We start from the raw sequence: 24,299 nt of genomic DNA on the forward strand, positions 1-24,299 counted from the left end.
ACCCCGAAATGACTACAGTGTTCTGAATACGGTCTAACCAGCACCTAATGCAAAGGACCTCTCACCTCCATATTCCTGAAAGTGAACATTGTCTTAATTTAGCTCAAGATCACGCTGGCTTCTGTGTTGATTAAATTATATCAAATATCATTCAACTTATTTACTGATTTACTAGTGGCTCAGATCAAGCTTGTTTTCCAATGGAAAACTCCAGTCTTTTTTCACACTGTTCTCTAAGCCCATCTCATGCTTGAGAAGTTGATTTTTTGAACCCAAGTTTGAGAAGTAACTTAGTATCATACAATAAGGAAGTGTCAAGGAAACCATTTTTCATCCTTTATTTGCTACTTTATAGTAAACAGCCTCGAATTAAATATTTATTTCAGCTATTTATTAGTATAATTTGATTACAAACATTAAGCTCCTATCTGAAGAGAGCAATTGTGACAGATACTGAAGCAGACAATTCTACAGTGACAGTGAGCTGCGGAGAGCAAAAGCTGCTGCCTTCGTGCCTGGCATAGAGTAGTCACTCGGTGCTTCTGGCGTGCTTACAGAAGGCTTACTACTTACTAAATTCCTGACAATGCTAGCAAAATTTGCTGCAATTCTGAAGAATCGGGATGAAAGTGGTATTGACTTAGGGGATCTAAAGTAGGTTGCTACCTTATCAAAACCTATCTTTCGATGCTATTGAAATAAAGAATATATGTGCACATGGTGATTAATATCAGGATAAATGGAAACTTATGGAAGATGGGGGAAATGATTTAAGGATAAGATTCTAAAGCAGATGCTGATCTGGGCATTGGCAGACTTTGGTAGTGCTCAATACCAGAAGCCATCTGAGTAAATGAAAATAGCTAATTCTAAGAACCAAAAATGTCTGCTTCTAAACAATGTGGTGTTAACCTAAAATTTTCTAACATTCTCTCTTTTCTCCCAATATTTCCCTATGTAAAAAGACTAAATGAAATGACTATTAGCACTTCCATCTTACTCACTGCACCTGAAGTAGATATCATTTCACAAAAGTATCTTTTATTTCAAAAATTTTCAAAGGAGTTTTGATAAAGCACTCTCTTTTATGGAGGAAGTGGGAGAAGGCCAAGTTAAAGAAAATAGAATAAAAGGAAAACAAGATAGAACAGGTATTATTCAACTTATTTACTGATTCAAGTAAATTTTATTTACTGATTCAAGAGGAGTGACCTCCTCTTTCCCTTTAAAAATACAAAAAAAAAAAAAAACCTAACAGATGGAAAATTTTATTTGCTGAAAGAGATGTAACACAAAGGATGAAATATTATAGTATGACTATAGGTGAAACAAGTCAGTCAAAGTGAAGAAAACATTGGGAGTAAAGCTGCAGGAAGGAAGAAGGAAATGTTTAGCTAGCTTCTGAATACTAAAATCTGGAATTTCCTATTTCTAATGCATAATGAGTAGCCTTTTTAACAACATATGCCAATGTTCTTAAAAACCTATTTTTTAAATCAAAATAAAGATTAAAAGCTATTGTTTCAAAAATTCACAGTTTTTAAAGTTCAAAACATCAAACTATCAAAAATAACAAAACTATAAAATAGCTCAAAGAAAGCAACTTACAGAATAGATCACAGCACAAATTAGTTATTTACTATAATATTTACCACAATTAAAACACTCAGATATTATAATAAATAAAACACTTTGCTCATCATCAACAAAACTGTGTCTAGCAGATACTCCACAATAAATAATTAAGTTCTATTCAAGTAGATATTCATCCAAACAGAGCAACAGATTAAAAACAAACCAAACTAAACTAACCTTTGTTTCTTATGGTAAATGAATATTAGCAACTACATGAATTTGATAATTAAGCTTGTTTTGAGCAAGTTGGAGAGTAAGAAAATGATTTTCACAATGAGGTTTTCATGTATTCTCAAAGGTAATGTGACAAGTGCCCTCTAGTGTCAATTTTGGTTATAAGACTTTTAAAAAAAGAAAGGTTGGAAGTAAAACTTGACTGTAAATTTTCATTTAAAAATTTCTTAAAAGTCCATTTACAAAGCACTTGAAAGAAGGGTACATTAAGAAGATTAACAATGGGCTACAAGTAGATTTAAAACTTCAGCAACTTTGGATCAGGAAGGGAAATGAAAGAAACAGGTAGCAGGGCCTTCCCTGTGATTCTCTGAACACTTAAGGATCTCTGCTTGACCCAGCTGCTCTGCTTTCAGTCACAATGTAAGTTATATGTAACCCAAAGAGGTAGAGATCCCATGAAATGGGCCCAAGGCTGGGCTAGATGCCTCAGAGATCTGAGACATATTCAGGAGCATCGGCACAATAAATACCACAATTGCTTATTCACTGTATGCACCTTGTTTCTTTCTTTCTTTTTTTTTTTTTAATACTCCTCCTTATTTAATTATGGAAATGGTTGATGGTCTCTTGGGTATGATCTGACTTCAGAAATGGATATATAAATTCTGGTCATCATAAATTCTGTCTTAGTTTTTCTCAAGCTTTACTTTGGCTGCTTTGTACAAATCAAAGGTTCTAATAACCTTTCTTCCCTTTTCTCTGGAAGTGGGGAGATCATGGAGGAGAATGCTCTCGGCTCCCACAAGGCTCCCTGATTAATCTTTGTGCCATGGATGTTATCCTGATTCTTTGCGATGATACTGGAAATGAGCTAATCTTACAAGGCAGCTACCATGTAATGAAGAAATGAATCTTCTCTCTGTATGTAAACATATAGAAAGGCAGAAGTAAATCCAACTCTTTCTATATTGACTACAGAGAGCATATTTTATAGTCTTTTTTTTAAAAAAAGCATAAGGGTAATTTATTTTTTCAGATTTTTTTCCTCCATGTTTCTGTCTCTTGTCTCTCTCTCTCTCCCCCCACCCTCTGTGTTTCTATCTCTTTGTCTGTCTCTGTCTCTCTGTCTTTCTCTCTTCTGTCTACTGCTTTTCTTTTTTTTCTAGATGTGTGATTTGATTATTATGATAAAAGGGAAAAATTTTCCACTGATACACATTAGCAACTCATCTGTAACTTAGAATCTTCTAACTCTCATCACTGAGAAATTAAGTGACCTCTCCAGGGTCACAATGCTGGACTTAAAAAAAAAAAAGTAGGCTACAAAGTCAGGCCTCCCTGATTTCAAGGCTAGCCTTCTATTCACTAAGTTACATAGTCATCCTTTATTTAAAACCTTAAACCCCCCCCCCCAAAAAAAATCTATGTGTTAATAATGTGGGAAAGCAAGAAAGTTTTCTTTATTCAAGTATGAGAGATTCACACTACTCACGAAGCTAAAGAAGTCTATGATGAATTTTCCAATTAATTTTTATGATAGGCTTAATTTGACAGACTTAATTTTCATAGACTTAATTCATTTTTATCATAGGCTAAATTTTCTGGACTTAATTTCATAGACTTTCACAGACTTAATTCTTTCATATTCTGGTGGGTAAATATAATTCTGCATGAAACAAAAGTATTAACCACAATGAAGAGACAATTCTGCAATCTTGCATGTCTGTAAGTGATTGTATGCTAAGGCTGAATTCTTATCCTTATCAAAACTTAAGATCAAAGGTTAATAATTTCTAATATTTTACAGCAGAAACAGAAAACATATTTCTTCCTCATCAAAAAATAATCATTTTAAAGGGGAAATTTACTGGTCTCTGAATTGGCATATATTCACATTTTAATACACATTTTTTAAATCACAAAGATTCTGAATGACTAGTCTTTTTATTAAATGGAATTCTATTCGACATACTGAATGCATGATAATTTTGTAATAGGCCAATAAACATCTATTTTACGTTATTATAGGATATTCATCACTTTTCTAGTTCAAGAATTATAGAGTCTGGAAAGTTATTCTCATTTAGAATAACTAATTCTGTGAATTCAGACATTTCTGTGACAAACTTTCCAGCTGAGTATAAAAGAGAAACTAACAAGAGAGAAACTGAAGATACTATTAGGATGGAAAAGTTATGATGAAGGTTAAGTCTCTTGAAAAGAAATAAAACACTAATATTCAGATAATGGACAACAGGTTCAGATAACATCAGGTAACAGACTTAATAGACTAGTTTCGGACTGCTGTCTCTCTGGAAGGAGGCCCGGGCCACGGCTCAGCATCTCTCCCCTCCCCACCCAGCTCCTCTCCTCCACATTTCTCCATTCCGTCCCCACAGGAGGATCCTCCTCACAAGCTCGAGCATGGCAGGGACGGCCGTTCGGTTTTCTTAGTCTCCCCAGAGCTTAGCATGATGCTTAGCACACAGTAAGTGTTTCATAAATATTTATTAGCAACACACATTTACTGGAAAGAATCTGTCCACTCTCACTTTCTGTGCAATATCCCAAATGGTACAACACTGAACACTACTTTGGAAATTACTATTCTGTTTTTATCATTCTGGAAAAATGAATTTCAGTTTGACTTGAACTCTATAAAGTCATTGACTACAAGAGACTTTGTCAAAAAGAATAAATGTGGGTGTGTTTGTACATGTGACCAACACTTGGGGACCTGCCCAATTCAGTGTCTGAGTTCCAGAGCAGGTATCTCCTTTCCCAAGAGAATGCCCTGCTGATGAAACTGCAGGTCAGGTCCATTTGGGAGATTTAAAAAGGGGGCCGAGAGGCAAGACCATTGACTGGTGCTCCTCCCAGTGTAGAAAGCCCCTCTTTCAAAGCATAATAGAGTCATAAGGTCTTAAGGAGTCCCCTGGAGCAGATGTGGAGAAGCTGGGTCACTTGAAGGAGGTGAGTCCCAAGAAGAACTCTGGGACAGAGTTCCAGGACTCCCTGGACACCCTTTGTCTCCATTTTGCTTTATTTGACAATCCATTATACATGTCCTGCACATATTATGTGGGCAATGTTATCCCAGTCGCATGGGGCAATATTCATCTGCACTGCGGGCAGTCGTCAAGTTCCAAAGCACGTCATGTTCTAGGGCACAGCACAGGGTCACTCCTATACCAGGGTCGGCAAGTCTGCATTGGAGTTCTCTATCTAACATTGGCTGGAGGAATGTGGGCAAGTAAAGCCAGTTTGAACCTCAATGTCCTCACATAGAAAATAGAGAGAATACTCATTACTTACCTCACAAAGTTGTTATATGGGTTAAATGGTAGCTGTTTAGCACCTGCTGAATTTTAAAACTACATACATTTCATGGATTATCATTATTATTATTCAAGTGAACATACAGCATGGGGTAAAAGAAACTAAACATTTAAGTTAAGAGACACAAGATTTGAATCTGAACTCTGGATCTACCATTTATTAGTTGTGTGATGTGGACAAGCTCTACCTCCATATACGTAAATTTCCTCCTTTGTAAACATGAAATAATACCCATTTCACCTATCTCAAAGGGTTGCTACAAACATCAAATAAGAAAACGAATAGAAATTGCTTTTATTCTTAAAAATTACATAAATATGTTATCGTGTTATGAATTTATACTTGCTTTTGAGAATTATTAAGAAACATGCAGTATTAAAATTATCATTTTCTGTTTAAATAGCTATAACAGCTTTCCGATGTGAAAGTCAAGATATTGGTGAGATACATTTAATAAAATATTTTTATTTATTGAGCACTTAAGAGCAAGACATTCTAGTAAATAAAAATTTAAAAACACTTGATAGTCTCATCTTTCTGAGGAAAGAAAAAATATATCTGGGAACACAGGATCATGGATTCTTAAGAGTTGGAAGGGATTTTTAGAGATTAATTATGCCAATACCTTTATTTTAATCAATATGGAAACTGAACTTGATGTAACTCTTGTGTAGAGACTCCCAAAGCCAGTTACTGGGAGAACCAATGGGCTGCTGTGACCTATTCCATTTGCCAGCTTCCTGCCTACTAAATTATTCATTTGCTCTTATTAGTAAAAAAACAATGTTTGGAATCCCAAACCTGGAGGATTAACATATAATCATTACTGCTTACATTGAGGTTCACATCACAAGGAAATAAGCATGAATTTTATCTCATGTAATTTAACTCATTTATTTGCAAGGTCTATTTAGACTAGAATTACCCAGTGAAAACAATAACTTCTGACCAACAGTGAAATATTACAAATAGTTTGAAAATAAGTAATGATATTTTAAATAAAACCTACCTTAAGCCATAACAAGGCAAAGTGAAGAATCGGAATAATGCCAGAAAAACTCTCAAAGGAAGTAGGGTGAACACATAGAGAAATGCATCCAGGCACAGAAAGATTCCAAAGATCATAAGCTAGATTTAGAAAGGAAAGAGTATATTATTTTTTAAGTAATTTCAGAAACCAAATTTTTAACTAAGTTTAAGAACATCAGGCATTTTACTTTTCAACTCTGAATAACAAGTTCTACCTGCTGTGCAGATAAAAATCACTTCTTAGCACCAAGGGACCATCTTCAATTTCCCCAGAATATGCCATGCAATTTACCCAATCACTCAGAAGAGCAGCCTTTGAACCGAATGATGAATGAAATACTGGATATGACTTACTAAGCCTTTAGTCATTCTTTAAATGTTTAATTAAAAAACCAAATAAAACTTTATCTCTAAATTTGACTTTCTTTTTTTATCATGAGAGAGGAAGAAAGGTGAACTGGACTGAAATTCAGGCCTGCATTCAGGAGACTCCCTTCAGATCCTGTCTCTGACATTTTTTGTCTGAGTAATCATGGGGCAAATCATTTAATCTCTCAGGGCCTGTTGGCTCTTATGTTATAGAATTACCCATCTCTATCTGTTAAGGGAGTTTCAGAACAACAAAGTCACAGTCTGGGCCAAAAATAAAAGGGTATATTATTTGTATAAAACACAAAACATAATTTTGTGAAATGATTCTTGTGAATATTCAAAGAAAATCCACAAATTTCCCTTTCAGCTTATTAATTTTTTAAACTATCTTTAAAATATAAACAATGAGAAGACAATTTTCTTTTTCCCATTTTAAATCTATGACTCCATGATAGACCAATCAGAATGCATGCCAGCTACTGTGCTAAGTGCTATGGGCACAAAAGGAGGCAAAAGACACCCTGGCCCTCACAGAGTTCATAGTCTAAGAGGAGAGACAACATGCAAACAAAAAACCCACAACACACACACACTCACTGACACACACACACATACACACACACCCACACCAAAAGATGAGGAAGTAATAAGAAACGATTCATTTCCAATCGTTTTCCATATTCTCCCCTCTTTTCAGATTTTTTCCTCAAACGTTCCATTGAAAAAGCATTCTCTGAATTCTTGCTTCATCTCTTGCAGGAATTCTGGCTGAGCTGGTACAGCTTTGATTGGCCGCGTCCTTGGGCGCCGGGTGGAGTCGTGGAGTCCTGGGCGTCCCGGCTCCCAGGAGAGCCCAGGAAGGCGAGTCCTTGCTCTGTCTGCCCTCTCCTCCAGCCCGCAGGCTTGATCGGCTGGTGTCTGGGCTGGTCCCGTTGTTGGTTATTCCAGGATCACGGCTAAGGCAGCTTTCAGGACGCCCTCGGGACTTAGTCCGGCCCAAGGCAAAGCCCGACTGCTGCACCCCTGGACTGGGTGGCCTGGGTCTGGCGCTTTGCAAAGGCTGCCTGCTGCTGGCCTTAGCCCCCACCGTGCAGCTGGAAAGCTCTGGGGGTTCCCGGTGGGAGAACTGAAGGCTCTCCGGTTTTGAAGATTGCCCTGCAGGCTGGGCTAGATGGGAAGGGAGCCCTCTGAGCTTTGCTTTGAGCTATGCTGCTGCTGCTCCCACTCTGGATTTTGCCTTTCTGGGACCCCTGTGTAGCACAGGCCCTTGCTCGCTCTGCCCTGGATCCTGACACAGACTGGCCGAGCTGCTCGCCAGAACCTGTCCCCAGACCAGCCACGTCTGGGACCCCCTTCCTGTGATGCCCCCAGTGACTAGAGCGCCCCCTCTCTGTCTGTCTTGCTGGGGTGACAAGGACCAGCCAAAGGGCTCCCTGTGCCTTCTTCTGGATTTCTCCACTGTGATTCATTCGCTCGTGTCGGGTGGAGAATCTCTTTGGAGAAGTTGTGCCCGGGAGCTCACTGCTTCCTTCCGCTTTCCCCCCTTGGCTCTGCCCCCGACTATCTTTCTTTTACTTGCTACTTGTATTTCCAGCACTTAGCACAGCGACTGATGCAAGCCAAACATTAATAAATGTTTTCTGACCGGACGAAACAAATAGGTTTTCAACTAAACATATATATAGGTATATGTATATATACACATATACGTGTGTGTGTGTGTAAACAATCACAAAACACAAGCTGTCAGAACCTTGTCAACACAAGAAACTGAGAGATACCTGGAATATCCTTTAGCCTGGAGTACAACTGATAAAAATTTTACACTAATAAACACACTGAGAAATTCAACATTACCAAAATTTAAGTATTTGACCTACAAGCTGAAAAACTCCAACCCAAAAAACCAAAGAACAGCTCAGAATGTCTCCATTTTCCCTGCCAGCCACACTCCTTTAGATCAGACCCCATTGTGGTACCAGGGAATGCCATCATTCTATAGATCTCCCTTGGGCTCCTGTGGCTGCAGGGCTGAAAGAACTTCTCCCAAAGCCTCTGCTGAAGGTCGCCTCCCGGGTCCTTCATCTCTTCCTTTGGCACCAGCTGCACTTGTCCAGGCCGGACTGAGCAAGTGCTCTTCCTTCCTTCTGCTCCCCACTGCTTCCCCTTCTTAAGCCTCCTCCATTAGACTGTAAGCTCACCGAGAACAAGCCCCATCTTCTTTTGTTGTTGTATCCCCAGCATTTAGCAAAGTGGTCTAGAAGGGAACTTCAGTGATAGACACAAGCTCTGCTGTGTTCAGATTCAGGTCACTTTTGTCCCTGAAGAGCATGAACAGAAGCTCAATACATGTAGACACAGAATGATCTCCACTAGACTCTGGATAAGGAGGCAATTTCTAGAGTAAATCCTAAAGACACAAGAAGCTGGCAGCTGGGACAGAAGTATGGAAGTCCCGACTAGACTAACTCTAAGTCCCCCTCCCATACACACTGTGACCAACCCCTAGGGAGCACTTAGTAAGGCAGAAGAAAGTGGCTAATAAGGAATTGAAGTTCAAGATATATTTGGAGGAGACAGAGCACTTTGCTTCCTATGCACCATATGAGCGCATCCAAAGGTAATCATTTGTGGATATGATGTAGAATCCCTGTCACTGATCTTTGAAAAGCACTGGAGAATAATACACATCGAGAGAAGCAGTGTGATCAGACTAGAGAAGGTTCATTTAAAAAAAAAAAAAAAAGCAAGACTGGGGAACTCAAAATTTGATTTCTAAAAGAAAAAAATAATTAATTCAAATGTGTCGCTAAAGGGAAGGGAAATCACAAAGAACCTGCGTGCCTTTATCCACAAGAAGCCACTCCAAACTAATTTAATTTCCTTTCTAACATGATTGAAACAGTACAAAGGACAGAGCAACAGTTCTGGAATGAAGCTCTGGGGTATCATTTCAATAACAGCATGAACCACCTGGGGGGGAGACACTGAGCAAGGGAATTAAATCCTGTGAGACTCTAAAGTGAGGGGGTGACTAGATGGCATCGCTTCCAGCTCTAGATCCAAGAATCCATAATCCTAGATTGTCAGACACAGGCAAGGTTATCAACGTAGTTTAGCTAATTTTTACCCAGGAAACTGGCATGATTTCCAATGCTTCCATTGTGGATATATGTATATTTAGGTGTTCTCAAACTGGTTTGAATTACTAAATTGGACACAAAAGAGCAGCACTTTGGGGCCCACATCAACTTGGAGAGAGGGCTCCACCGACTATGCTCACAATCTCTTCTTGCCCCTCCAATTTCCAACTTTTTAAAAAATTAATTATTTGGATGATGACAAAGATTAAAAGGGAAAATGCCACAATTATGAATGGGACAACTTACATAAGTGACAGATTAAAAGATACTATTCTGGTTAAAATATTAAGTGAAAAGTAATAAGGCAAAATCAGATAGAGATAACTGTAAAGTCACTATTTGAGGCAAAAAAAAAAAAAAAAAAAAAAATCAACTTTACCAGCATTAGATGGAAGAAGACAGTAACAGCTCATGTGAAAAAAAAGAACAAACTTTCATGGACTACAACATCAATGAATCAACAACATGACATGGAAATCAAGGAGACTTTCAGTTCAACTGACATTATGTCAGGCTAAAGTCTAACTTGCCCCAGTTTTACCCCAGAAAAGATCTTAAAAAAAACCAGATTGAATAATGATCCCCAAATCCAAAAAGAAACTTTGATAAGCTAAAGCTGTAACAACAAAAACAACAAAAAAACAAAGACAGAAGCCACAGGCATTGGAAACTGAGTCCCAACATTGATTGCCACAGGCAAACAAGCCAGAAACTCTTGGTAACCTCAGGAAAAAGGAAATCCTCAGCAACAGCACCATTAGGGAAGCTCTAGAGAACATAAGGATCCTGCAGTACTCTAACTCTGGTTCTCAACAGAGATGTTCCCTCCCCTCCCAGCCTGTTAGGAGGAGGATGTCTGCTTGAGAATCTTTTGTGTTTTCAGGATGGCTGTGCAGGGAGAGAGAATAAAGCATGGCTGTCTATCTGCTGTCTGTCTACCTTATACAATGTCTAACTTTTCTAGAAGAGACTCTGTTCCTTGACATGAGTCGTAATGAAACTCTGTTGTAGTTTCCATGTAACTCTGGGATGAAGGCAGAACAAATCAAATATGTTAAGAAAAACCTGACTCTCCTAGTTGGGCTCAGGTAGGAGAAATGCAGGTTTTGCCTAAGTATAAAGAAAGAAATTGTGGGAAAGGAGATGGGGGTGGAGGGGTTGTCTCCTGGGTCACAGGTAACACCTGAATGGAAATGGTACAAAAATGCATCATCAAGGGCACACATGAGTAGCAGAGAGGGCAAGCCAATCATAAAATGAGAAGAAGGAATAAGAGATGAATCATCTGGGTGTTGCAATGACACCGATAAAATATCAAAAGAATTAGAGGGGGTTTGGCCAGGTGGTGCAGTGGGTAACGTATTGGTCCTGGAGTCAGGAGGACCTATCCAGCCTCCATATTATCCATATTAAATATGGATATAATATGGATAAGACATATCCATATTAACTGTATAAAAAACAGCTATGTATATATTTGTATATACATACATACACACACACACACACTGACATTCATTCAGATATCTGTAATAACATACTGTGTTTATTTCCTCCTATCATCTGTTTCTCTGAAGGTAAACAGCATTTTCCTTCATAGGATCTTTGAGGCTAATTTGGGCATTTGTACTGATTCTGACTGCTCAAAGTTGTTCTTAAAGCTGCTTTTACTGTATACAGTATTCTCTTGGTTCTGCTCATATCACTGTTCAAAATGGAGCTTTCGTAAAATAAGTATTGTCTATTTAAAACCAAGCACAAGAATTATATGTAATGGGGAAAATAAGAAGCTTTCTGAAGAAAATCATGGGTGAAAGATGTCCATTATCACACTATTATTCAATACTGTATTAGAAATGTGAGGTATGGCATTAAGAAAAGAAAATGAATGAATAAAAATAAGCAATGAGGAAACAAAATTATAACTCTCTTCAGATGATGATGGTATACTCAGAGAATCCTAGGGAAATCAACTAAAAACTAGTTGAAACAATTCATAACTTTAGCAAAGTTATAGGATATAAAATAAGTCCCCACAAAACATCAGTATTGTATATATTATCAACAACATCCAACAAGGAGATAGAAAGGAAAATTCCATTAAAAATAAGTGCAAACATTATAAAATGCTTGGAAGTCTACCTACCAAGACAAATCCAGGGACTATATGAACACAATTACAAATAAGCTTTTCATAAAAATAAAAAACAGATCTAAACAACTGGAGAAACATTAATTGCTCAAGGGTAGGCTGAGTCAATATGATAGTGACAATTATACCTAAGTTAATTTACATTTTAATACCTGCCAATCAAACTACCAAAAAACTATTTTATAGAGCTAGAAAAAAATAATAACCAAATTCAACTGGAAGAATTAAAGGTCAAGAATATCAAGAGAATTAAAAAACAAACATATGAAGGAAGACAGACTAACAGTACCAAATTTCAAATTATATTACAAAGCAGTCATCATCAAAACAATTTGGTACAGGCTAAGGAAACAATGGATCAGTGGAATAGATAAGATATACAATATACAGTAGTAAATGACCATAGAAATCTAATGTTTAAGAAACCAAAAATCCAAACTGTGACATCCATTTGATAAAAATTCCTAGGAAAACCGGAAAGCACTATAGAAGAAACAAGGAATAGACCAAAATCTCACACTAAATACCAAGATAAGATAAAAATGGATTGAGAATTTAGATATAAAGAGTGATATCAAGCAGATTAGGGAAACATGAAAATTTTACCTGTCAAATTTAGGATATTGGAAAAGTTTATAATCAAACTAGAGCTAGAGAGCATCATAGAAGGTAAAAGAAATAATTTTGATTACATGACATGCAGTCAAAATTAGATGGAAAAAGTAGAAGGGGAGAGAAATTTTACAAAACTATACAAGACTCATTTCTCCAATATAACTGAAACTGACTCATTCCCCAAATGATAGTCAAAGGATATGAATAAGCAGTTTTTAGAAGAAGAAATCAAAACTATATATAGTCATGGGGGGGGGGGAAGCTCTAAATCACTATTAGAGAAGAAAAAAAAAAATAAAACCACCTTCAGATTGGGCTAATTAATAGGAGAGGAAAAGGAAAAAGATAACTACTGGAAGGCATGCAACAAAATAGGAACTGTTGGCAGAACTGTGAATTAGTCCAACCTTTCTGGAGAACAATTTGAAACTACATTCAAAGGGCTATAAAACTGTGTATATTTCTTAGATCCAGCAATAGGGCTACTAGGTCTATATCCCAAAGAGATAAAAGAAAACAGGAAAACACCTACTTGTAAAGCATATAAGTCCCTTTTTAATGGAGGCAAAGAAATAGAAATTGAGGAAATGTCACCAATGGGTTGAAGAAGTTGTGATGTTTATGATAGAACAGTAAATGACAAGGGGAAGGATGGGAGAAAATTTGGATTTTAAATTTTAAAAAAAATTAGTATTTCAAATAAATAAATTTTTAAAGGAATAATATTTGTAAAGAACAGATAGATTTGGACAATTCTTAATTCATTTTCAGGAGTAAATAAAGTACTTTTGTCAGCTGGAAATGTGATTATTTCATTGTCTCAACACAAATTTAATTTTCTATTACCAATAGAGAGCACAATAAATCACTATTAAAATACAATAAAATATTATTTTTACTAGATGCATTAAAATATAGTGATCTAACCTTGAATTTCTTAGGAATTTCCCCAAAATTATCAAAAAGATCCAACAATGGCAACCACTAATTTTTTTAGTTTCATCTAGTATTTTCTTTCCCTATAACAATAAAACTTGGCATTAAATTTTATTTTCCATTAAAGATTAATGAAATAGCCAGTAATGTCACCTTCTAAACCATTATTTCAACTTCTGTCCTTATTCTCTTTACGTCTCCTCTTCAGTGATCCCCTGTTTCCAAGGGTCTAATGATTATCTCAACAGAAATGCCTCCCCTATTACATAGCCAGCCTTCATTTCTCTCCTGAGGTAGCGTGCCATGACCTACCCTCCCTGCCTGTTGATGTTGAAAGTCAGTGGGTCCAAAGCAAAGTTCACTGGCCCAGGGGGCAGGGAGGCACTAACGCAGGCCCTGGAGATGAGGTGTGTGCCCTCTGCTCAGCCTATGTCACTTCTCCTCCATGGACCTAAAAAGTGAGGCTGCCAACTTGGCCCCTTCTGGCTCGAGACCCAGATTCCACTGCCCCCTACTCACCCCTCCGGGTCTCCTTTTTCTCACAAGGTTCTGCTTGGCTCCTCCCAAGTCAGCACCGCTAAGTGACATTTGCTTACACGGACAGCACACCTGTTCAGCTCCCCTACTGTCTTCCTGCAGCATCTCTTTTCTCCTCCCTCCTCCCTCTCTTTCCCCTTCCTCTTCTGCCATCTCCCAAACCTGTTGAGTGATCCGGCTCTATGATTTTCTGACTCAAACCCTCCGGTGACTCTCCCTGACTTTGCTGCCATTTAACTTTTCAGTCTTATTAATATTTCTGCTTTTTATGCTCTCTGTACCGCACCAAGCAGCAGTACTGAGTGCTGCCCCCCGATGTACTATTCCTGGCACTATTCCGGGCAGAGATGGGCAGCCCTTGTCCCTTCTGCCGTCCGGAATCCTTGCCTTGCTTTAATCACCAGGAAGCCTTCGCTGTTCTCCTTTCTCAACGTGCTCTGCTCTCTCTCTGCACAGATCACTCTGTTATACTAAATGTCTGGTTTTGAAGGCAGGGGTCATTCTCTCCCCTGCTTGGCACACGGCAGATAAGACACTCGGCAAAAAGCCTGGGAAGCTGAACTTGTTGAAAAGTTTCCCTGGAATCGCTGGGTGGCACTAGGAACAATGCACAAATAGAGTTCACTTCTACCTGTGTGGTAAAATGTCACCACCAAGAGGAAATAATTGCTTTTGTTCAATTGCATATTAGTCACGATCTGAGTGTGCATCTAAACCAAAAGACTGTTGAAAATAGTCCTGCGGTTCCAGGTCTAAAATGGATAACGAAAAGAGAAAGTGACAACTTATTTTTGTAAGGAAGCTAGTTCTCGCGACTCAGACTCGTTAGACCCTCTGGCCTGAAAGAAGCTCTGCCAGGGGATGCCACAGCGCACAGAGCGCCAGGCCTGGAGTCCAGAGGTTTCGGAGCTCGTGTCTGGCCTCGGGCACTTCGGAGCTGAAGACCTTGGCCAAGTCCTTCATCTGCCTGCCTCAGTTCCTCACCTGTAGAATGAGCTAGAGGAGGAAATGGCAAACCCTGCAGTGCCTTTGCCAAGGAAAGCCCAGTGGGAAGATGACTGAAACACGACGGAATGCCAGCCCAGCACCAGAGGCCGCCGGTGTGTGGGCCAGAGCCCCACTGCCGGAGGATGGAGACCCTGTTCTGGTCGGATGCTCACCAGCCATGGGGTCTGGGAAGGGCCTTTCCTTCCCGGGGTCTCCATTTCATCTTCTCTAAAATAGGGATAATTATCATCATAATTAACCATCACGGGGTGGGGCAGGAAAGCCTTTGGCAGAGCTCAGCATTGTGTAGTAAGAGGACTGGGCCATAAAGTGCTGGTCTGCAGGGAGCCACTTCTCTCAGTTTCTCCTACCCCAGTCTTCCTTTGACAGAGGAGGCACTTTGAGAAAGCAGCTCCTCACCAAGTGGGAACTGCATTGTTAAATCTCTGATGAAGTTTTAGAAATCTACTTAAATTAATATCTAAACATCGTATGTTATCATTGTTTCTAATTAATAAAATGTCTAATCATCATTCATTAAATTGCACCATCTTGGAAATAAGCGCGTGTCCGATATCTATTCTCAGTTGATGTCTGGTTGAAATGTTGTTGGTCTTGTTATGTAAGTTTGCACTTTTAATGGCGTCCCCCAGGCTCCTGCCCTGGTGATGCTCCCTCATCACCCCAGGAACTTCTCTAATATTCTTGCCGCCCGTAGCCAGGACTCACCTATTCTCCTGAGGTGCCAGAGGGCTGTGGGTCTAACAATCTGCCTGAAGCTGAGGCGCCGGTGGCCCTGCTTGCTGTGTGCTCCCGTGGACTTAAGCACAGCGGCCGGGCTTTGCCCTTCTCGGCAGGCCTCAATGCCACAAAACCTGGCTGCTCTGGCAGAGGTCAGGAACTCCGCGAACACCTCACGGGACGGCTAAAGTGACTCCGGAGCATTCTAGCTGCTGCTGTCAACGGAATTCTCTCTAATGCAGGACGCCGGAAGTCCCGGCATTTTGACTCCTAGGACTGTGACTAAGACAAGGAGCATCTAACTCAGGACCACACACAAAGTGGAGGGGAAGGGGGAAAGCTACAGAGTCAGGCTTCCAGGCCAGGCCTCCAGGCTGGAGGGAGAATCAAGCAGGAGCTTCTCCAGCGCCTTCCCCAGGCAAGGCCCCAGGGCCCAACTCGAGCCAGCCTCCTCTTCTTGTCAGACAACAGCGTCACAAAGTCACTCATCTCTTTCCATCTGCTCTTTGACATCTTAAAAATCGCTTCCTGAAGACTTTTAAAACTGAGTCCATTCCAGTTACTACCAGATTCCATCTTCTGTACCATTTCTACTCCCTCATAACAACCCAGTGGGGGCTGAAGTGCTAAGGATCTGAATGTGCTCTTTCCAAGGTATCGGATAAGAACAAAGAGCTACGGTGAATTTAACAAATTCATTCTCATTTTCTGTTTGTTTATGTGACAGCTCTTGGAATGATGTGGACATTTGGGTCTCACACCAAACTTTCTATAGACTTCGCTTCTATTGCTTTTCACTTTTTAAATGAAGCTCCTAATTCTTCTGCTGTCAATAGTCACTCCAGGACTCAAGATAAAGCAAGCTTTATTTTATTTTTTTAAACTGATGTTATTTGACATCCAGCACTTTCAATTCTCTTTGGGGGGGGAGAGAGAAGAGAGAGAGATAAAAAGACAGAAACGGAGAGAGAGAAATAGAGACAGAGAGACTGAGACAGAGAGAGACAGACAGAGAGAGATAGAAAGAGACAGGGAGAGAGAACACCAAGAAAATGAGATACATGATAACAACAACGTAAATGAATAGATCCCTAAAAGTAGAATGAGGCTGGTGAGGGTGTTGGAGACAACCTAAAGAAAGATTTTCTGCTTCCTATGTGGGAAAGAGTGCAGAAGACTTGGTGGACAAAATATGACACGCTCTCAGACATCAATTAGATGTTTTGTTTAACATTTTCTTGCCACAAGGGAGGATGCAATCTCAGGGGAAGAGAGGTTGGATAGGATGACTATGCTACAGTGATAAAAGGCATCCATTTTTTAAATAAGGAAAGGAAGAAAGAAATATAGGTGTGAGGCTTCTGAATAGTTTGAAAGTTTTTGTTTCATAAACCTAACTCCCTATTTAATGATTACAGCCTTTTTATCATCCTCCGTTCTACTTACCTTTCCATGGAAGCTTTCAAAGTGCATTTGGACTTCACACTATCTTTTATTTAAAAATATTTAATTCTTTGTGTGGAAAGATATTCTGTGAACAAGTTGAATGTGGGGAGAGAATGGAAACCTTAGTGCACAGAAGAAAACATATAATAGAGACTCGAGTTCTTTCTAACACAAAGAACAAGGCTTTTCTCAGCCAAAAGAGAAGCACTAAAAGAAATGATTCCAGCAATAAATGAAACAAACCTGAGAAAAACTCAGGCCTCAAGCTCTCAAGCTTGAGCTCTTCCTCCCAAACCAGAGAAAGCACACTCTGCCCTCAAGAGGCAAGAGAGCAGAAATATCATACCAAATACGAGAAAAATCGAGAGGGAGGGGACATGAAGGAAAAGAGCGGAAGCAGAGAACGAGCTTTTGCTAAGGATGGAACAACAATCCTGGAGATTAACCTAGGCTGTTTCCCCCAAAATGTCCATCCACAGGGCGGACATGGGGCCTGAGTTGGGGAAGGGAGGCTACTGTCAGGGTGGGAAGGGCCACTCGATCCTCAGGAGCCAGAGAAGCTATTCCTTATGTTATGAGGAAAGGAACACTCACTTCAGGAGGATGGCGGGGCAGCTTTGAGGGCTCTGAGGAGAGCTGATCCCAATCTCTGGGTGTTGGGCCCCAAGGGAAGCCCCGTCTGAATAAGGAACATCAAGCCTTCAGCCCAAGGTAAAAGAAAAGGAACATCAGAGAATTCCTATTAGAGAACAAGAATATTCCTATTCGAGAAGATGAATGTAGAAAACCATTAGGCAGAGCAATAAGCAGAGCACTAAAGAGTTGCTCTTTTTCAGAGGAAACTAGAAGTGAACTCTCCTCATTATTGCCACCTTACATGTTAATTGTTCAACGGCGCGGTACAACAAAAAATATTGAGTTATGAGCATAGGGCCCAAAATATTAAGATTAAACTTAGAAAGACAAGAATGTGACGTTCACTCACAATGCCCACTTCACAGAGACGAGACAGAGACAGGATGACTGTTTTTGATGGGGGCTGTCACTTGGTGGCTAAAAAACGAAGGTGCTCTTTGGCGCACTGAGGCGTCGCTTCCAGGAGGGAGGTAAGTCCTGCTCTGGTCTGCAATTCCAGTTACTCCAGTCTAGGCCTGGCACAGACAGGGTGAAAGCATCATGAAGGTGACCAACGGCTCTGAGAACATGCCCATGGACATTCTCGGGGGGGGGGGGGGGGGGGGGGAGACAAGGCATTTCTCCTCATGCATCTGAGGAATGGTCATATAGAAAATAACATTATCCTTTTAGACTTTTTCTTCCAGGCCCAGAGGGGAAAAAATTGTAAAGAGACACATTTCAGGTCCCTATAAGAAGCAGCATTCCTAATATTGACAGCAAACAAAAGTGTATTATAGCACTGCCCCAGGAGGCACCTGAGCACAGGGCAGGCCTTCTTGTTGGTCATGTCCCAGCTGCACGTCCTCCTCTGAACTTCTCCACCAAGGTCTTTCTCCTTCAAGATCCCAGCAGCCCTCTAACGCACACCTTCTCAGGATTCCTTGTCTTCCCCACTCTGGAGGGCAAAGACCTTTCTTCCCAGAACCTCCATTTAAGAAGGGCACCCAGACAACAGACAAGTGGGAAAGTCTGACTATGAATGAGTGAATAAAAAAAAAGGAGAATTTATTAAGTGCTTACCATGTGCCAAGCACTGAGCTACAGATTCAGAGATAAACGTCTCACATTCTAATTTGGGGAGATGTCCCACGTAGCCGCATTCAGCTGCAGAGCAGATAGAAATGTCCAGGGGGTGCATGAGGCCCATATGAAATAAGACTAAACTGGCACAGTGAGATATGGAGAAAACTGGTGAGGTGAAATGAGAGGCAGTAAGTGATTCAAAGACTTAAATTGAGTCAATGAGCACAGACTGAAGCCTGAACAGCAGGCATAAGGGACTGGGAACAGAGGAAATAGCATGAGAAGTAGAATGAGCGCCACATATTAAATATCAGGACAAATGCGCCACTTGGGCAAGATACTTTTAGAAAGGGATGTCAAAGAAGACAGGGCCAAGTTTACTGAAGAAAGAAAGGAACAGCTTCTGAGGTAAATAGGATAAATAGACAGAGCTGACTCACGTCAGATCTTAGGTTACAAATGAAAAAAAACAAATACAACTTTTGTACAAAACTTTCTAAAGAAGCCACAAAAATAAATTATTTTAGTAACACTGGGTTGGAAGGCATTAGATCTTTATCTGTACCTTCTCTTCCTGTTTGCCTTTGCCTTATCACCCTGGGGATGCAGGGGAGATGTTGCTCAGAACATACTGGTAAAGAACATGGAGCAGTTGTGAGATATGTCTCAAATCCCAGCATTTAAAAATCTCCATATTCCCTATATGACAACCATCCTCCCTTCCAAGTGTCAGCAGAGGATTATGGTGGAGTAATGGATAGAGTACCAGGCCTGGAGTCAGGAGGACTCATCTCCCTGGGTTCAAATCTGGCCTCAGACACTCGCTTCCAGTATGACTGTGGGCAAGGCACTTCATCCTGTTTGCTTCAGTTTCCTCTACTGTAAAATGAGTTGCAGAAGGAAAACAGCCAACCCTTCCAGCATCTCTGCCAAGAAAACCTCAATAGGGCCATGAAGAGTTGGACGTGACTGAAAACTACTAAGCAATAGCTCAAAGGAACTTTGGAGATTACAAAATTCAATTCTATCATTTTTACAAATGAAGAAGCTCTTAGATCATGTAACTCTTTAAGAGTGGGACCAAACCAGGAAGCAGGTCTCCAGAACTCTGATCCCAAACATTTTCCCCATGTTGCCTCCTAAGGGAAAGAGGGAAACTATTATCAAATGACTAGGGAAAATTAAAACCTGAGAGCAAAGTGCTAAGGACACTGAAATAAAAATAAGTACAATATTTTCAGTTAATTTTTTAACTGTTATGTTGCCAATAAGTATTATCCAGTGATTATACTGGAAGAAAGCTCTGTTGTGACCCTTAAGGAACTGAATTGGTCAGAACAATCAATGGCTCCTTTCCTTCAGTTTATCCAGTATCATAAATATGCTAATGATATAGCAGGGCAGCACTGCCAACAGCAGTTTCCCCCTTTGCTTTAAGTTTTTATAGAAAGTCCTATTTTCTTTAAAAAGATCAAAGTTAGCATTTTTGCTGCATGCAAAAAACTCTTTTGTCATATGTTGCAAGTTTAAATATGCTCTAGTGAAGAAAAAGCATGTTATAATACTGATTTCCAGCTCATTGTACCCAGAGTTTCTGCAATGACAACCCTAGCATGGTGGAGCATAGCCACAATGCCGTGCCAGGAGAGCCACCTTGAGAAGAACTTCATGAGCTTCTCTTAATTGTTAATGAAACCCTGAAAGGAAATGTGGCATTGTGGGAGGAAAGAAATCCCTCTTTCCATAGATCTCAGGCAAAAGTGATATATCGGGATCTAAGCCCCGACAAAAACCTCCTCAGAGCACACACTTTTTCCCGTTGCATCTCAGACTCTGGGTTTCTTTGCTCAGGGTTGTGGATCCCTTGTTTCAATTGTGCAGGACTCATCAGGACTCCATATGGGATATTCTGGTTCTTCATTTCCTTCTCCAGTGCACTGAGGCAAATACAACCTAAGTGACTTATCCAGGATCACCCAATTACTGAACTTCTGCAGCTGGATCTGGATATGGGAGCTCCAGACTCCAGCCCCGCATTTTATCCACTGAGCCTCTTACCACCTTTGCTTATTTTCTAGCTCTGGAAAAAAAAAAAAAAAAAAAAAAAAAACTCATCCAAATTAAAATTTCTCCATCCCCCAGTATGATCTGAAATGTTGTATTCTCCAACGGCCCTTCCTCAGTCATCTGTGAGCATATGTCTGAACAGTTACTGTCTTTATAAACATAATACAAAACTGGAGGAAGTTTGGGATTCTGTTTTCCCAAAACTACTTTCTATTAGAAATGTAGGATCATTAGCCTGCTGAATAATAGGGATAAGAAATAAGGCAACCAAGCCTGGCTTTTTTCACTACCAAACTTCCAAAAGTAAAAGGAAATTATTTTATGATTCCTACTCTATTAAGATAACATTTTTATATTTTAAATAACTAAAGTGAAAGATTAAACCTTTTGAAGTTCATCATCAAAATAAAAATGTCAAAGGATAACTTTTCAACCTATTAATTGTTTTGTTCAAAGTTTTCAAATCACTCTCTTCAATTCAGAAGTTAAATTTAAGTTACTTCCTTATTTCTTCATTTTAACAAGAGATCCAAGACAACGAGGCTCTATTGCAGGGACTCAGATGATACCTTAGCTCAGCACCATCGAGAGATGTTGACAGCTTTCTTACCAGCTGGGACCCTGTGCCATTAGGCTACACCAAAGATGGATCAGAAGAACAAAATATGTGAAAAAGAATGAAATATGAAAGGATGCTGAGCTCTCTGGAGAGAGAGGCAACAAAGGACAGGCGATGGGATTTCCCTCTACATTTGAGGCTGGTGTTTTCTTTGAAAAATGCTAGCCAAAATCCCTTCATTTTCTATTCCCCAAGACCAATAGATAGAAATGTTTTTCATTTTGATAAATAAAATATTTCAAATACTTCCTTCCCTCTGATTAGTGAAGATGAAGGGAGAGATCAGAGCTCTCCACCCAGATGGTGTGTTTAAGGAGGCAGTCCCGGGCACATAGCCCAGTATTACCCCCCTGGCCACCAAACTTCATCATGTCTCTGGGCCACTTCCTGTTCCTCTCTTCCACACTCACCTCCGTCTAATTTCACTTGCTTTTTATGTGTTGCCTCCCCTACGGAGTGGAAGCTCCTTGGAGGGAAGAAGTGTCTTTTGCTTTGCTTTGTATCCTCAGCATTTAGCATTGTTCAGCACAGCACAGTACCTGGGTCATAGTATCATAAGCACAAAGTACATGCTTAACAAATTTATATTCACTTTTTCAAAATGGATAATTCAGGCTCTATGATTATTACCTTAGAGACTACAACTTACAAATTTTGAAACAATTTGTAAACCAAGCTACTTAATAAAATGTCTCTTTTAGGAAACCAAAATGGGGGACGGGGGGAAGTTTAAAAAGAAAAAAGAATGACTTTGAAAAGTTTATTGGGAGGTATAGACTAACGGGATACTTTTTTTTTTTTTTTTGGCTTAAGGAAAATCTTTCATTAACTCTATCAGTATTATATTACTAGAACTTTGATTATACTAAAAATACAACTTTAATATTCTTTCTTTATTCCATAACTCAAGCTCCTCTGACTTGTGAGATAACATTATGTACAGTATCTTTACCAAAGTCAATTTCGTTCTGAAGAACTTCAACATGACCAACATTTCAAAAATAAGTCCATCTTTGATGAAAAAGAATACAATACCTTTTCCAGTTCCTTTGGTATTCGCATACATGTGTATACTCTTTCTCTTCTTTCTGTATACTTTGCCTCATTATGTTCGAGGAAGTACCCTCTGGTTAGTTCAGCACTGAGGAACCTCAACAATGAAAGCTCTATAGAAAAATAAAGTGACAAAACAGAAACACCAGTCAACAAGCTCTTATAGAGAGTAACCTGCATTTTCAGTAGGGGAGACGTGTAATAGAAAGAACCAGATAAGGCACTCTATGATTCAGCACTTAGCCCAGTATTATCATGCACACGGTTGAATATTCCGGACATATACTGAATGAACTGCTAGACTCAATTCAATAGACATTTATGAAAGCACCTACTATGTGCAAGACACAATGTGCTAGGCACTGGGCGAACACAACATGTAAACAGATTAAGTACAAACAAGTTAAACTGAAGAGAGAGGGAGAACCAAGAACTTGGAGCTCAGAGATTTCCCCAGGAGTTAGCAGCTTAATTGTTTCTTGAAAGAAGTTAAGGCCTTTAAAAAGCAGAGGGGAGGTGAATGTATTTCAGGGGTAGGAACTAGCCTATCCAAAAGCAAGTAGAAAATGGCACGTCTAGTTCTGGGAGCAGCAAGCAGGCAGATCTCAGAGAGAATGCAGAATGTGAGAATGGGAATAATGGGAATAATTTTGGAAAAGCAGACCAGTGTCAAATTGTGAAGGGTTTTAAATGTTAAGGTGAAGTGTTTGCAATTTATCCTGAGACTAGAGATAATCCAGAAACATTATGAGTAGAAGAATAACATGAGGATACTCAAGCTTGGAGAAAGATTACTTTGGCAAACATATCAATGTTAGGTTGGAAGAGGGAGGGACTAAAAGCAGATAGACCAATTATTGAAATTGTCCCAACAGGAAGGGTTGAGAGCCCGAATTAGGATGTTGGTGATAAAAGCAGTGAGAAGAGAGCAGTTCTGAGTAGATATGGGAAATGAAAAGTCACAGATAATTTGAGAGCTGGTAACATGGGTTTCGGCCCCAACCGAAATGGTGACGTCTGGAGGAGGGGCATATTTCAGGAGCAAGCTAATGGCTAATAATTCATATTTCAACCACATAGACTCTGATATGCCAAAGGAAAGTCCTGGTTAAAAAAAAAAGTCAACCAAGTTAATAGGTAGTAATGGTTTAGGGGTCAGGAGAGAGATTAGGGCTAGATATAAAGATTTGGTGTCATCTAGAATGAGATGGTAAATGATCAAGAGGACCCAGGACAGAAGCATGAGAGAAAACTCTGCTTTGAGTTGGGACATTAATATATGGCAGGAGGTTATTTCATACACAATTGCCATGGACTAGGGAAGTTAAAAAAGGTTTTTGGGAAAAGAAGGAAATTAGCTTAAACCTTAAAGGTAATATAAAATTCTGATGATAAACAGAGAGGGAAAGAAGGTGTATCAAGACTATTTAAAACAGTAAGAAACCATGTCAAATGGAAAGAGAGAGAATTGCCCTTAAGTCTTTTCTAATCCAGGCCTGAGCAATTCTCAGTGAGTGTTTTACAGATTTCTTCCTTCCAGGGTGATCCACAAAGCTGGTGACAAGATTCTTCACCTACAGCTTGCTGTACCATAAGGCACCACTTGGACCTGTGGTTCTTCCTTTGTCTTAAGGATCAGGACCAAATGTTTATGGCAAGCTCCCCGTGACACCTCCCTTTGCATTACTATTCTACTTCCCTTCTTGTTTTCTTTGTTTCTTCTAGGAAAATTAACTCATATTAGCAAAAG

General features: G+C 39.6%; 1 protein-coding gene across 1 annotated transcript in view; it reads right to left on the minus strand.

The window, feature by feature from the left end:
• Nucleotides 1-24,299, minus strand: part of TAPT1 (transmembrane anterior posterior transformation 1) — a 70,798-nt gene that overhangs the window by 34,860 nt on the left and 11,639 nt on the right. Inside the window, exons 2-3 of the mRNA XM_031942740.1 lie at nucleotides 22,532-22,662; nucleotides 6,161-6,279 (exon numbers count right to left, since the gene is read on the minus strand). Coding sequence (XP_031798600.1) covers nucleotides 6,161-6,279; nucleotides 22,532-22,662 — 250 coding nt within the window. The remainder of the gene's footprint in view (nucleotides 1-6,160; nucleotides 6,280-22,531; nucleotides 22,663-24,299) is intronic.

Source organism: Sarcophilus harrisii, chromosome 6 (assembly GCF_902635505.1).
Source record: "Sarcophilus harrisii chromosome 6, mSarHar1.11, whole genome shotgun sequence".
NCBI lineage: Eukaryota > Metazoa > Chordata > Mammalia > Dasyuromorphia > Dasyuridae > Sarcophilus > Sarcophilus harrisii.